The 13836-nt window shown below is 35.6% G+C and overlaps 1 protein-coding gene across 4 annotated transcripts in view; it reads right to left on the bottom strand.

Moving 5' to 3' along the window:
- BAZ1A (bromodomain adjacent to zinc finger domain 1A) overlaps positions 1-13836 on the bottom strand; it is a 64339-nt gene that overhangs the window by 26092 nt on the left and 24411 nt on the right. For all 4 annotated transcript variants that reach the window (XM_053979781.1, XM_053979782.1, XM_053979783.1 and 1 more), the window contains 8 exons: positions 10719-10820; positions 8740-8827; positions 7101-7235; positions 6512-6614; positions 4328-4494; positions 3438-3533; positions 870-1008; positions 290-436 (listed from right to left, as the gene is read on the bottom strand). In XM_053979781.1, the coding sequence (XP_053835756.1) occupies positions 290-436; positions 870-1008; positions 3438-3533; positions 4328-4494; positions 6512-6614; positions 7101-7235; positions 8740-8827; positions 10719-10820 (977 nt within the window). The remainder of the gene's footprint in view (positions 1-289; positions 437-869; positions 1009-3437; positions 3534-4327; positions 4495-6511; positions 6615-7100; positions 7236-8739; positions 8828-10718; positions 10821-13836) is intronic.

The raw sequence follows: 13836 nt of genomic DNA, 5'->3' as shown, positions 1-13836 counted from the left end.
TGCTTCCTGCACCTCCAAAACACAAGCAATGCTGTTAAAAGCTTATTATGCTTTGCTGGATATAATCCTAGTAACGAGGAGCTTCCTTTTTCTCTATTTCCTCCAGACCCTGTGGTCCATGCCCAGTTTAAGGCTTTAATTTCAGATAAAAGAGAAAAAACAAGCCCATTTACATACAATATCCATGCATAATAAGACAAGGTTAAACAAAGGAGTGCCATAAATCATGCAGCTTAAAGTTAATTCCAGTGCAATCTCAGCTTTTCAGCAGTAAAATTAAAGATCTGACCTTTGGTCTCAGCATCAGCTATTTGATCTTTGGCCACTTCCTCTTCCTCTTCGGCCATTGCCTGAAAGATGGCAGTCAGGAAGAAAAACAGCAATTCACATAGTGGGCCTTCAGTGTCATTTCCTACAAGAGCTTCCTCTAAAACCTCTGTGAATAAAGTTTAAGAAGCGTCACTTTTGCCGCAAAGTTGGAAAAAAAATTATGTACTGAAGAATGAAAACATTTTTTTTTCCTTCAGGTATGATAATTAAATTATGTTTCCATAATTTACTGCATATACTCCTAGAGCAATGGTGCCAGAAAGAGTGCTGACCAAACATTATTTTCTTAATACATAATTGCAAGAAAAAAGTACAAGTAGGTATTTTGATAAGCAGAATAACAACTTGTACATCAAAACTAATTTTGATTTTACAAATCCCTTGGAGTTGACTGTGAACTAAAAACAGGCATGCGCTAGCATTGACAGATTAAAGCCACATAGGAAGTTCTGTAGCAGTGGTACTTGTGTCCACTTAAGAGGTTTGGTAGAAGGGAAACCACCAAAGTGGGGGACCTTGCCACATAAGCCACAACTTGCCTAAAGTCACTCCTTCAGGAAATTCATCTTGAAGATCAAAAAGTTCCCCAAAAGCATGTAAAAACTCCAAAACCATCAGAGCATCACCAAAGATCTCAGGAGGAAGTCTCGTCTTCACTGGCAATGGAATGGGAAGATCCTGCAAACCAAATGGGACCACTTAATACAGTATTTGGTTTGTGCAAAGTACACAAGTCATTAATCCAAAGAGACTATTATTCTAAGGAATGTATTTGTTGAGTTTCTCTGCATTTTATTCAAACAAATCCCACAGGATACATGACCAGTTATCATGGTAACACTGGTGACAGCACTAACTTTAGAGACTGAAGAGCATGCAACTTGAATGTAAAATTTTTGAGAAAGAAGTTTACTCATGTCCATGAAGTTTGCATCTTTATTAAATGAAGTTAATCCCACTACAATTGGGTGTCAAGCATTTTCCTTTATACCTGTATTATTTCACAAGAATTTCAGTTTCCTGAACTGTCTAGACAAGCAAAAATAAACATACTCTTAAAAGTTACTTATGATTGCTTGCAAAGACAAGCAAACCAAAACCCTACCATGTTCACATAAAACACACCCTTCTAATACTAGGATATGCAAGATCATGTCTAACAACTGTGTGTTCTGGTACTGTTTTTTGCATTTGTAAGGCACTTATGGTAGCTGAAGACATTAAAGGGAGCTGATGCAACCATTTAAGAAGATCACTTAACAGCGACACCACCTCCAAATCACAGATTACAGTGCCTAACATCAAGTTTGATTTTGAAATTACTATCTTCATGTAATCCTTCAAGATTTGTCTTCATTTCCTGTTTCTTAGCACAGATAGTTGAATAATTTTCAGAATTATGTCTCTTTTCCACAAATGTGGTAGTTTACAAATATTAAAAAGAAGAACGCCAAATAGTATGCTTTGAAAGAACACAGTAAGATATTTCATAAATTTTCAGAGAAAGGAATCTTTTCAAAAGCAGTCCTCACCTAAACTCATCTTTATTTATGTTCTTGTCAATTCACAGAATCACAAAATAACAGATTATTTTGAGTTGTAAGGAAACCACAAGGACCTTCAATTCCAACTCTTGGCCCTGCACAGAACCATCCATGTGAACCATCCTGTGCCTGAGAGCATTGTCCAAATGGTTCTTGAACTCTGTCAGACTTGGTGCTTCGACCACTCCCCTTGGAAGCCTGTTCCAACCAGCCTCTGGGTGAAGAAGTTTTTTCCAATATCCAACCTAACCCTCCCCTGGCACAGCTTCAGGCCGTTCCCTTGGATCCTGTCACTGTCACCACAGACAAGACATCAGTGCCTGCCCCTCCTCTTCCCCTCACGAGGATGTTGTAGGCTGCGATGAGGTGGCCCCTCAGTCTCCTCCAGGCTGAACAGACCAAGTGATTTCAGCCACTCCTCATACAGCTTTTCCTCCAGGCCCTTCACAATCCTTTTTTCCCTCCTTTGAACACTAATAGCTTTATGCCTTTCTTGTATTGCAGTACCCAAAAACTCACACAGTACTCCAGGTGAGGCTGTACCAGGCACAGAGAGGGGTGAGGAGAGCAGCAGAGTCTCAGTGTAGTGATGACACTGAGTTTCCACTCCTCCTTTTTTCTTTCCAGTAGAAATACAGCAGCACTGTTTTCACAGCTCTCCTTTCAGCAATGGCTTTCCCTTTCTTCAAGTCTTTTTCCCCTTTCTACATAGCTAGGAGTTTTCGTTCCCATTTCAATGACCATACAGCTCTCCTTGCAAGTATGTTCAGCTCTCATATTCCTCCCAATCAGTGCTTTCACTTGAATTCATTTAACACTCTCCTTTATTTCCACTTGCCCTCCTTGCACTTGTTATGATTCCCTGGGTACCTCAAACTCTTATCCTTGTGTTTCTGACTATTTGTCCCCTTTCACTATCCCTTGCTAAAATGAATCCCAAAGTATAACACAAAAAAATAAAAAATATAACACTAAAAAATCTTCTGTTATGTACAGCCACACTATACTCTTGTGTGAAACCTAAGTTCTTTGAGAAGCAAATTCTTGTTACTTTCTACAGGTTTCCAGTATCATCATGAAAGATGCTCATTAAACATGATATATACAGTATATTATAGTATATATATAGTATATTGCTACAGTTTAAATCAAAACAATGCCACAGGAAGTAACAAGCCAATGTCTTTTCTAACTTCCACAGCCAAAATTTTAGTTTTTTCGTTACTCAAATCTTTTATGTAATTCATGTTTTTGTAAGTGACCTCATTTTATATACTTCACAGAAAAATCAGGTATACTTAATACCCATCACTCAGTAATGCCAGCACATCGAAAATATTCCATTGTAGACCAAGCACAGCCTGTAAAGGTTTTCTGGAAGTTGAAAATGCAGATGCAGATGATCCCATTAGCATTGCCACTGGGAAATATGTATTACACACTGCAGGTGACTCACAGACTCTAGCATTCCCATCAGATCTAGATTTGCCTCTGCATTAGGGAATCTAATCCCTCTGGGGACCCTGCAAACTACAATCTTCAGCTCTTCCAATTCAATCATACCTTAAGGTCATCACACTCCATATCTTCTCTAGGCTTACTCCACTGTTTCAGGTATTCCACATATTTTCTTTTTTCCTCACGCAGCTTCTCTCTTTCCTGAAAAAAACAGCCACAATCATATATAAATATTGTTACATGGCATTACTGCAATTTCTAAAACTGCACCACTTCTTATTCAATCACACTGAAAAGTAAATAATCACCTTTAATTAGAATGGAGTAATCTATTAATTTTTATTTTGTATAAAATGATATTGGCAAAAATATTTAAATGAAGTGATATGTTATTGGATTAGTTGTTGCTTTTGTTGGGGGGGTGTTTTGGGTTTTGTTTTCTTTTTAATGGAAGTGGCTAAAGAAAGCATATCAAAAATTAGACAGCATTTATGAAAGTTGTCCCAAAAAAGACCATCAAAATAAGATAGTGAATGTTGCTGTGGCAAAAAATAGTGGAATATATAATTTCTTCATATTCAAGTTGACAAAAGTCATTTAGCAATTTACATCCAAAGAGAATCCACACAGAAACCCACAACCATTAGATATGCTGTCAATCTGATGCAGAACAGATTCTTCAAAGAGAAGGTAACCATCAAAGCAAATAGTTTTATGCATCGTTGGCAAAAAAAAATAAAAAACCAAATCCACCACATTACTTCAGAAGTAAATTCAAATTCAAAATAAACTTTTGGTAAATTAAAATTATAGAGAATGTTAACCAGAAATACAACCCAACATCAAATCTTGTAACTGCCTATTCTTCTAAAGTGCATTTCTAGAAACTGAAAATGATTAATGGAAAATAACTTTAAACAGAGACTAAGAAACAAGGAAATTAGAAAGCCATTACACTGTTCCTATATGAAACACATATACTTCAAAAGCATTACTTTTTCCTTTTCTATTTTGAGTCTCTCTTTCTCTTCTTTCTTTTTCATCCTTTCTTCTTCCACAATTTTCTTTAATTCTTCTCTCTTCTTTTCCTTATCTTCTTTCTCCTTTTTCCTAGCTTCTATAGCATTCGCCTTCTCTTGTTTTAACTTAGCTTTTTCAAAAGCTATAAAGGAAAATGACAAACCTAAGTTATTTTTTCTTTTGTAAAATGTTAGTTTTAACTGATAAATAGACTGGGGTTTTATAATTACCATATGAAAAAGGTATGGTTACGAAGACTGAATTGTTTCCACACCAACCAGAAATTCAAACACTGGAAGTTTTTTACAAAATCAGAGTTTCAAGCCTATGTATTAGACATGTTTTACGAGGTTGTCAACAGGTAATAAAGTTAAATATATCTGGTTTTATGAGTATACAGAAGGTTATTACTTGTTTATTGGTTTCTATCAATTGACATATGAAGATGAGAACTGATTCCAACATATAATTACAACAACATATTTAGTAATAACTGGCTAATAAAAGCATGTCACAACCAGGTGTGGCACACAGCCATGAAGTATCTGTGATAATAAAAACCTTTAAATAAGTGATCTTTAAATATTTAGTTCTGAATTAGAATTACTGAAGTCAATACATTTGAAACCGATGTAATATTTCAGTGTGTTTTGTTCAAATTTTACTTCAGTTACATAGTTTAAGCTGAACTTTAAATGATAATAAATGCTACTGCCTAAAGAGATGCAGATTTCTTTGCAGTCATGTGTAGAAGAACAGCAGGATACACATTTCCACTTTCTGTGGACAGACAGTGCCTGTCAGCTCACACGCAGGCTAACAAATAAAAGGGGGTCTTACTGTTTTAACTGAAGAAACAGGAAAGCTAGAAATCATACATGAATGAAATGAAAAAAAGATCCTTTTTTTATCCACCTACAAGTGGATAGTACTAACAAGAAAAACTTTTATTATATTTTCCTATAACATTCTGAAAATGGGCTAGGTTTCTTCTACAGATAGCTACTGCACATACCAGCAATGCATGCATTTGGCTAACAAATGCAGTGAAGCTGATCCTCAGGGTCTTCAACACATTGAGAAGGTTAATTTTTCAAGGTACTTGTGTTTTGTTACCTTTTCACATTGTGAAAATGTGCCTTAATTACCCTTCTGGAAGCTGCAGTTTCCATCCACACAAGAGAGGAAGCAGATTTAACACTGATCAGCTGTTATCTCTCTCTTGTGCTGTCATTCCCAGCACATGAACAAATAGATGCTTGTTGTGCAAGAATGTGGACACACAAGTTTAATAGAACCCATGAAATTCTAGTATCCCCATCTCCTATAAAGGAGAGGCCCACATCTGTGTCAGACAACTTTGCTGTTATTTAAGCAGATGTTGGACTAGGTGATTTCTTAATACTCTTGCCATCTTAAAAAATTCTGTCTTTAAGAAGATGAAAGGTAAGAACCAGAAGTTCACTGAAATACTTCCACTGATGAAAGCCTTTCCTCAGGAAGGACAATCCTTACAATTCAGAAGAATATCTCCTTGTCTGACCTTTGTCCTCAAGAAGACATATCAATTTATCTAGTTAAACCCAAACAAAAGGCATATGGCCCATTACTTCATTTGAAGTCAAATTTTAATTGATCAGGAACAGGTTAAAACTAAGCCAAAAAAATTCAATCAATCCAAAACAAAAATCTCTGAATCTTTTAAACCACAGAAATTCAGAATATATTTCAGTTCTTCTGAATTTTGAGATTATTGTATGAGGAAAATGCATAAATGGAAAAACTAATGGATTTGTGTTACACATTTGTGCTTTGATATACCTTCAGCTGGTAAAATTAACACATGACTTCACCATCCAAGCTTCTACAAAAAATTATTTAGCTATTTATTTATCTGAGAGAGAAATCAACACAGCTGGACCACAAGCTTCCTACAGTTCCCCAATTTAGACAACTAACATGGAACAAAGAAAAACAAAAACAAACAAGAAACAAGCATGCTAACTATTGAAAGGAGCACTTGACCATAGTGGTGTGGCAGTACACTCTTAATACATTTTCCCTTTGAAAGGCACAACCCCAAAAATACTCTAACTATGGCCTACTCTCAAATCTGCAAAAACTAGTTCTACTGGTCATGTAAATAAACTTCAACTTACCTATGGCCTGCACATCTTCCTTTTGCTTCTGGAACCTTGCCTTTTCCCTTGACACTTTACTTTTGTTTCCTGGGGTGTTTTGTTTAGGTTTAATATTGTCCTCCTGATAGAGAATTTGGAGGTGGAGAGGAAAAAAAAGAGCATACAGTGAAATGACCAGCAAAAGATATTCCCAATTTTTCAACTGTTCTCTAGAACACAATGAAGTAGTATAGTGACTAAGAGTCTCAGTGTTTAAACACAGGCAAGTGACATAATTTTGTCTGAGAGTCCAAGTTAAAGCTTTTTAGTAAATTATTTATTAATCCCAGAATGGACAAGTACTCTGTTTATCATGATAATACACTGAGAAACTAGTTTCTTGATGGGATCCCAGAAATAATAACAAAAATAAGAAGATAACATATCAATTATGATCCCTTTTACCAGCTTAACTATAAAGAAATTATGGAATATATCCCAATTGCCCTCAAAATAAAAAAAAACCACAATGTGGACCCTGTATTTCAAATTATGTGAAAACTCAGACAAATAGAAGAACTTCATAGACTATGCTGATTGTCTTCATCTGGGAGTAAAAATTACTTACAAGACATGCAGATGCCCTCTTTGGAGGTCGCCCTCGGCGCCTGCTTGCAGGACTGAAGATAAATGTGGGTGGTTCATCAGGGAAGAAATAGGAGAAGTTTTGCTCTGCTAGATTATATTTTTCAATTGAGGTTGCCTTAGTAAGAGAGATGAAAATAGATATTCACGGTGAAATTTATAAATATAAGCTAAATAATCTAAATATAAGCAAATTAATCAATCATTAATTCACAAAAGAAGACAATAAGAGTAACCATATCTACAACTGCTTAATTGAGGATAAGAAATTAACTCTTCACTTACACTATTTCAGAGCTTTATCTACCAAGTGGACAATGATAATAATGTATGCAGCACACATCTGAAACTAGAATTTGGCTTCATTTGGTAAGATGTTTCTTTATAGCAAACACAGCTTGTCAGTGTCTTCCTAGCATATTACTGAAGCGTGTCAAGAATAAATTTTGACAGATAAAACCAGAAACTTAACTTATTGAAGAGTTACGTAATTCTCTACTACACAGATACTTATTTCTGGAGGAAGATTTTTCCAAATTGTCAAAGTTTCTTTTCGAGTCTACTTTCTCAACCTGGTGACTTCAGGAAATCTGCCCTTATTGGACAATACAGATGAGGATACAAAGGAGACATTCCAAATATGACATGTTTCATAACTGAAATGCAAGGCAATCAGCAAGAGGACAAGATGACAAATAACACATATACAGAACATAACAATTTTCCTGAGGCTCCAGAAAGCATCACTAATAGATGATCACTAGTCCTTAATGTGGTACAGTGAGCTGGGTCAAAATGACCACTAACAAGCCCAAGGAATGGGGTGGTTTATCCCTTTCAGTTCTATTTTATTCTATTTCAATTTCTTCAGAAGAGACAGACTCTTAGAGGTACAAATTTATTTAGAAATTCATCGCCTTTGTTTTTTTCCACAACTTTTAGAGGCAAGACAATCACTGATTCTCATCTCTCTGAGCCTTCCTGTGCAGAATGAGCAGTTACACAGCTATATCAGAAAATAACAGACATAATAAAAACCCCTGCAACTTTCTAAAACCAAGAAGATAGCAAGGCTTTCAGGGTCAAGGCTGCAATATACAGTGAAGGAGTCCAGGATCTCTTGTGATACAGTAAGCAAGGCAAGGGAAAAGCTGCTCAAATTCTCAGTCATCTGGTGCCCACTAAGATGTGAACTTTAGTCTGAATTGTTCTAAGTATCACCATATAGCTAAGATTACAAACACATGCACAGTCAAAATCCAAGGCCTTATCAAAAACCCATTCCAGCCACCTAAACTCTGGTACATGTCTCACTGAAGATCTAGAGACTGAATTCAATCTATTATAAAACATTTTCCAGCGAAAAGAATTAGAACAGAATAATACTAGTTTACTGTACCAACACAGAAACAGTTCACTTTTATTTGACTTAGAAATACCAGCTGCATACCTTGAAGAATGAAAACAATTCATGTGCTAGACTAATCAAAAGTATATTATACTTACAAAAAGCTAAATTTGATGTAATATTTAAAAGGAGCTCTGAGCAGCTAGTAGAGAAGAGCAAAAATGTACTAAATAGTGTCAATATTCTATCCCATAAATTAATTCTTCTTGCTTACCTTAGCTTTAATTACTCCATCATGTGGTTCACAGTGCTGTTTCAGAAAAAGTTTAAGTCTATCACGAGAAAAGAGATGTTTCCTCCGGCTGTATTAGGAAAGAAAGGTAGTATTATCAACTAACATCTTTAATTAGTATTTAAGTACAGCCAAAAGTATGTGCAAGAATACATGTGATAGACCATATGACTGATCTTTTTCTTATTTTCTTAATTATAAATAACACCCGTACTATTGCAATTAACAACCATTCTTTGAAAGCCCAACTGAATTAAAATTTTCCTTATGAATAAAACAAAACACAAGTAGTACATAAACAGTTGTTTATGCATCTGCAATTTTTATTTTGAAGATTCTCTTATGTCCTCTTTTATAAACACCTTTTTGATCCATGGTAGATCCTCCAAATACTTCTTAAAAGTCCTAAATAAAAATCAAGTCTGATTGTTTCAGAAGAGAGGGAGGACAAACAAACAAACAGGGACAGCAAGAAAGCAGCATTCACATCTCTCAAGCAGAGAGGCAAACCAACAAATGACAAGGTAAATTCACACACTTCTCAGTCAAGCTATGCCTCTTCTTTCTACAGGACAGTGTGCACTCTGTTGACTCCTGGCATGCCAGGGAACCTGCATTACTTCATGGGAAGGAAAAGGTTTCACTACACAGGAGTAGTTAATGGAAAAAGAAACCCTGATTTGTGCTGGAACTAAATGACTTGTAATCACACAAAAGTTTGTTTACAGCATCCAGTTTATATAAAGTTTTGATGCACAATCTACTCTAAACATGTATTTCAACTAAATTTGAGACAAATTTAAGAAGCAAAACCTCTACACCTTTCTATTTTAAATCAATCTGATTACCAGTGTCTGCTCCAGCATTTCAAACCAGCAATGCTACCAGAGTGCTCACAACACCAATAGTTCATTGTTATTGTTATTAAGAGTTCTCACACTCTTTTCTACCTACTCCAAGAATCACAACAGTAGCCAAGGCATCAGAAGTCACTGTGCTGAAAAATGTGGAATTTATAAAAAATTTCTTAAGAAAGGATATTCTTTGATGTTTGATCTTCATATACTTTCAAGCCTAATCACAAAGGGAAATTTAATGCATGAAACAGACACCTTGGCTTGTTCCCTACTATAAGTGATGTCCAGGTGTTAGAAGAATAAATTATTTGTTGGTAGAATTGTCTTGTTAAGGTTTAGGGCTGGACATGCTTCAGTGGTCTCAGACCAGGAGGGAGGTTAACAAAGCTTGGTAATAAGAATGCCCACTGACAGTGGACACAAAGAATGCAGAATTTAGGGCTCACAAAGACATCTAGCAGAATTCCCAAGGTATGGAAACCCATCCAAGCAACTGTACCGAACCAGCTCCAACTGGGTAAAAGCTAATTCTGGAGGGGGAAATCTGTGGCCACAGACTCAGGACCACTAACACAAGAAACTCACTGACTCAAAAGAGAAAGACTGAGCATGTAGACTAGTAAGATGCAGTAATTAATCAATTAATTGGAATCATTAACCAATAGAAAATAAATATAGTAATTATCAAGAGAACTTACATAACTTGTAGCCAGTGAACACTCATTCTTTTGCTTGCTAAAACGCGCTTGATTTATGGAATACCACTGATCACCTAGGCTTGTGCATCCCTGAAATAAATAACCCCTGTCTCTCTTGAGTGTGTAATTATTGGCTTGTTCCACTGGGTAACTAATCAGATTTTTTGCAAACAACAGCAGGTCTCATTTGTGTGCCAATGAAAGCAGAGACTTGCAAGGAGTTGGTACCTGTGTCAATGCTAGCAAAGCTAGGAATCCTTCATACAGAAGGTCTGTATTACAGTATTTTGTTCCAGTGCTTTTAATTAACAGGTCTACCATTGTATAAATGTTATTTTATATCAAAAAATCTTACACAATTCATAGTTACAAAGTACAATTTTAACTTCCACATACTAATTTTTACCTTAGTTGAGATGCTTTAACAATAACAGCTTCATATAGGTGTTTTTTAATAGGTTGGACTTTGTATTTGAACAAAGAAGGATCAATTATGGCTTTCTTCTCCCTAGGAAAAAAAAAATTAAAATTAAAAGTTTACATTCACGTATCATCAGCCTCATATTTTGCACATTTAATATATTTATATGCCTATACAATGGACCTCATGAAAATACCCAGCTTGTAACTTCCACCAGTACCGAAGAGGGCCTATTAATTTATGTCAACTTTTCTGCTACTATTTTTAAATCTGCATTAAAACCAGTTCCTGCAATGAACAGGAAGAACAATGAGGAATGTTTTCTTAGCAAGGAAATGGAAGGTAAGAAGGGAAGGAAGAAAAAAAGATACAAGTAATGATACATCCCTACACTTCAGAAAATTGTCTCCTTAATACTCTCAGTACTCATGATGGCAACAGGAAGACAGGAAAAATGAGAAAAGGATGATGAGAAAGGAGTCCAAAAGACAGAAATAAAATTAATAAAAACAATAGCCCTTGATCTACCAATTGCATTGCAGAACAAATAAAAACCACCTAAAATATTTTTCCAAAATAGTACTTTAGGAAAAAAACCCACAAACCTAACACTTTACCAACAGCATAAAATAGCAGAAAGCAACAGAAATCATAAGGCAACATATCTACACTTCAAAATAAATGCTTATCATGTTACATTCTTTATTAGCCAAAGTGCACTTCCCTTCTACAGGTATTCCTACAGAGACCTAGATGCATTCCCCCATCATGGCAAATATTTCTTCACTTTTAACATAACACTAACTGTTTTGGTACACCTCTTCATAGGTGGATAACACCCAGGTCTGGTGTGCTACCAAAATTCCCTCCTTTACAAGAAAGAGGGGTTTTGCCATGGACAATATACTTTAAGAAGAGTAGTATTTATGAACAGACTTCATGAACAGAGCTAAACTAATAAGACTTTATTTAAGTGATGTTGCATTTTGGCATTAAACAACAGAACTAACTTCTCCCAGGGTGACAATTTGTAATCAAGACTTGTAATGCTTTATCAGGAAGAATTCAGTCATCATCTTATCAAGAAGGAAAGATGAAGCAGCTATGTAGATGAACTAAGAGACTTAAAAACTATGCATTTCATCATCGTCAGTCCTTCCAGCATTTACAAAATGCTTTCAGGTGGAGTTTGACAAAATTAACCAGTACATCACTTGCTGTTCTTTAGCCTTGTGAAAAACATGCACAAGATGTTGAGAACTGTGCTTTGCAATGCTGCTGAAAATAAAATTTGCTACAATTCTTGTTTTTCCCCGCTAACTATGTGAAAGAGAAATACAAGAAATGTTAACATTCCAATGTCTAATAAATACATTAATTAATACAAATTAAATGAAACAGTTCTTATTCACCATTAGTGTCATTTCAGATGAGAAGAATTTGCAAAGTTCTCAAGAAAAATAGTTTATAATGACTAAATTATCAGCATAGTTAATAATAAATGGACTGACAAAAAAAAAAAACAGACTTGGAAACAGCAACATATCTACTAGACCTACAGGTAAGTGCTGTGATACGCATGCAGTGTCTTGCATTATACTCCATGCACATCACAGGTGAAGTCTAAAGTTGAGTCACTCAGACCAAACACAGTTTAAGAAATGTAACAGAAAAAAATCCCACCCAGCTATTCACATTAGCAAAACAGAGATCAACTGTAATCCAGTACATCCACTGGCAAGATTTTAACATCTCTACATAAGTTTGTTAAAAGGGCCTTCATATTCTGGTCCTATCATGACTTGGTCTTCCATGACCATCTTCAGTCTCAAGACAGAAAAACTAAAGTAATGAAGGCTGTTCCTAGGAATTTTTGGATAGTATGAAAAACAAACTTGCACCTCATCACACACCACTGCCCTTCCAGGCCTTTGGTCTAGTAAGCTGAAGAATTGCCCAAACAGATAATGTTCAGATACAAAATAAAAGGCATGAGAGTACCAATATTAAAACAAAAGTATATCAGCTTATTTAGACATTTTTAAAATAGATTCTAAGCTTCAATACCGTCTGCAATCAAATCCAGGACCCAAAGAATAATCAAATTTTCAACTCTTCATCATTAATCTTTTCTTCTTAGTTTGTGTAAATCTCTCTCTTTCTCAACTTCAGTGGATCATATATAATAACCCAAATGTAATTTCAAAACAGAGTACATTTTTTCTGCTCAGTTTCTGAGTTTCCAGTTATTATCCCGAGAAGTAAAAATATTCCTGATATGCTCCTCCAAATTTATAGCAAAAATTTTGCTTAGTACAAAATAGGAAGAAAAAGGTCATTCAATACACAAAGAAAGCTTAAAAAATTACATAGATTATCTAGGAGCTTTAGCATAAAAATATTAATATTGTCGATTATATTTTATTTTGTAAAGCATTATATAAAACACATTAGAGTTAGCAAGGGTTAGATCAATTTCACAGCAGAGATCCCTTACAAAAAATCACAGCTCTGCTCTGACACGCAACCAAACCCAGAGTTTGAAAAAATACAGAGTAATTTTGTAATTTAGTAAGTAAAAACTGCAACTGACTCACCCATATTACACTAGTTTCTACTGCACTCAAGTGAATGTGGTTAGTACTTGTGTCAGAATCTTGCATTTTTAATAAGGTTATACTGAACCACTGACAGGTAATAATCTCATCAAGCCTTCAATTACTTTGGCATGGTGACCACATGACCTGAACATAAATTTCTTCTTGCACTACAGCTATGCTACATTCTGACAGCACAGTACTAAGGGAGCAGTACCAAGTAACCTCTGAGACCTTAGAACCATAGAGTTGTTAATGTTGGAAAAGACCTCTAAGATTGAGTCCAACTACCAACCTGGCACCACCGTGCTCATCACTAAATCACATAGTCAAGTCCCACATCCACATGGCCTTCTGAACACTTCCAGGGATGGCAATTTCATGACATCACTGGGCAGCCTATTCCTAATGCCTGATGTTTCAGTGGAGAAATTTTTCCTATTATCCAATATAAACCTTCCCTGGCACAATTTGAGGCCACTCCCTCTCATCCTGTCACTCACTAC

Source organism: Vidua macroura, chromosome 6, assembly GCF_024509145.1.
Source record: "Vidua macroura isolate BioBank_ID:100142 chromosome 6, ASM2450914v1, whole genome shotgun sequence".
Taxonomy (NCBI): Eukaryota; Metazoa; Chordata; class Aves; order Passeriformes; family Viduidae; genus Vidua; species Vidua macroura.
Note: the sequence above shows the minus strand (reverse complement) of the source record. Positions and strands in the feature narration are given on the sequence as shown.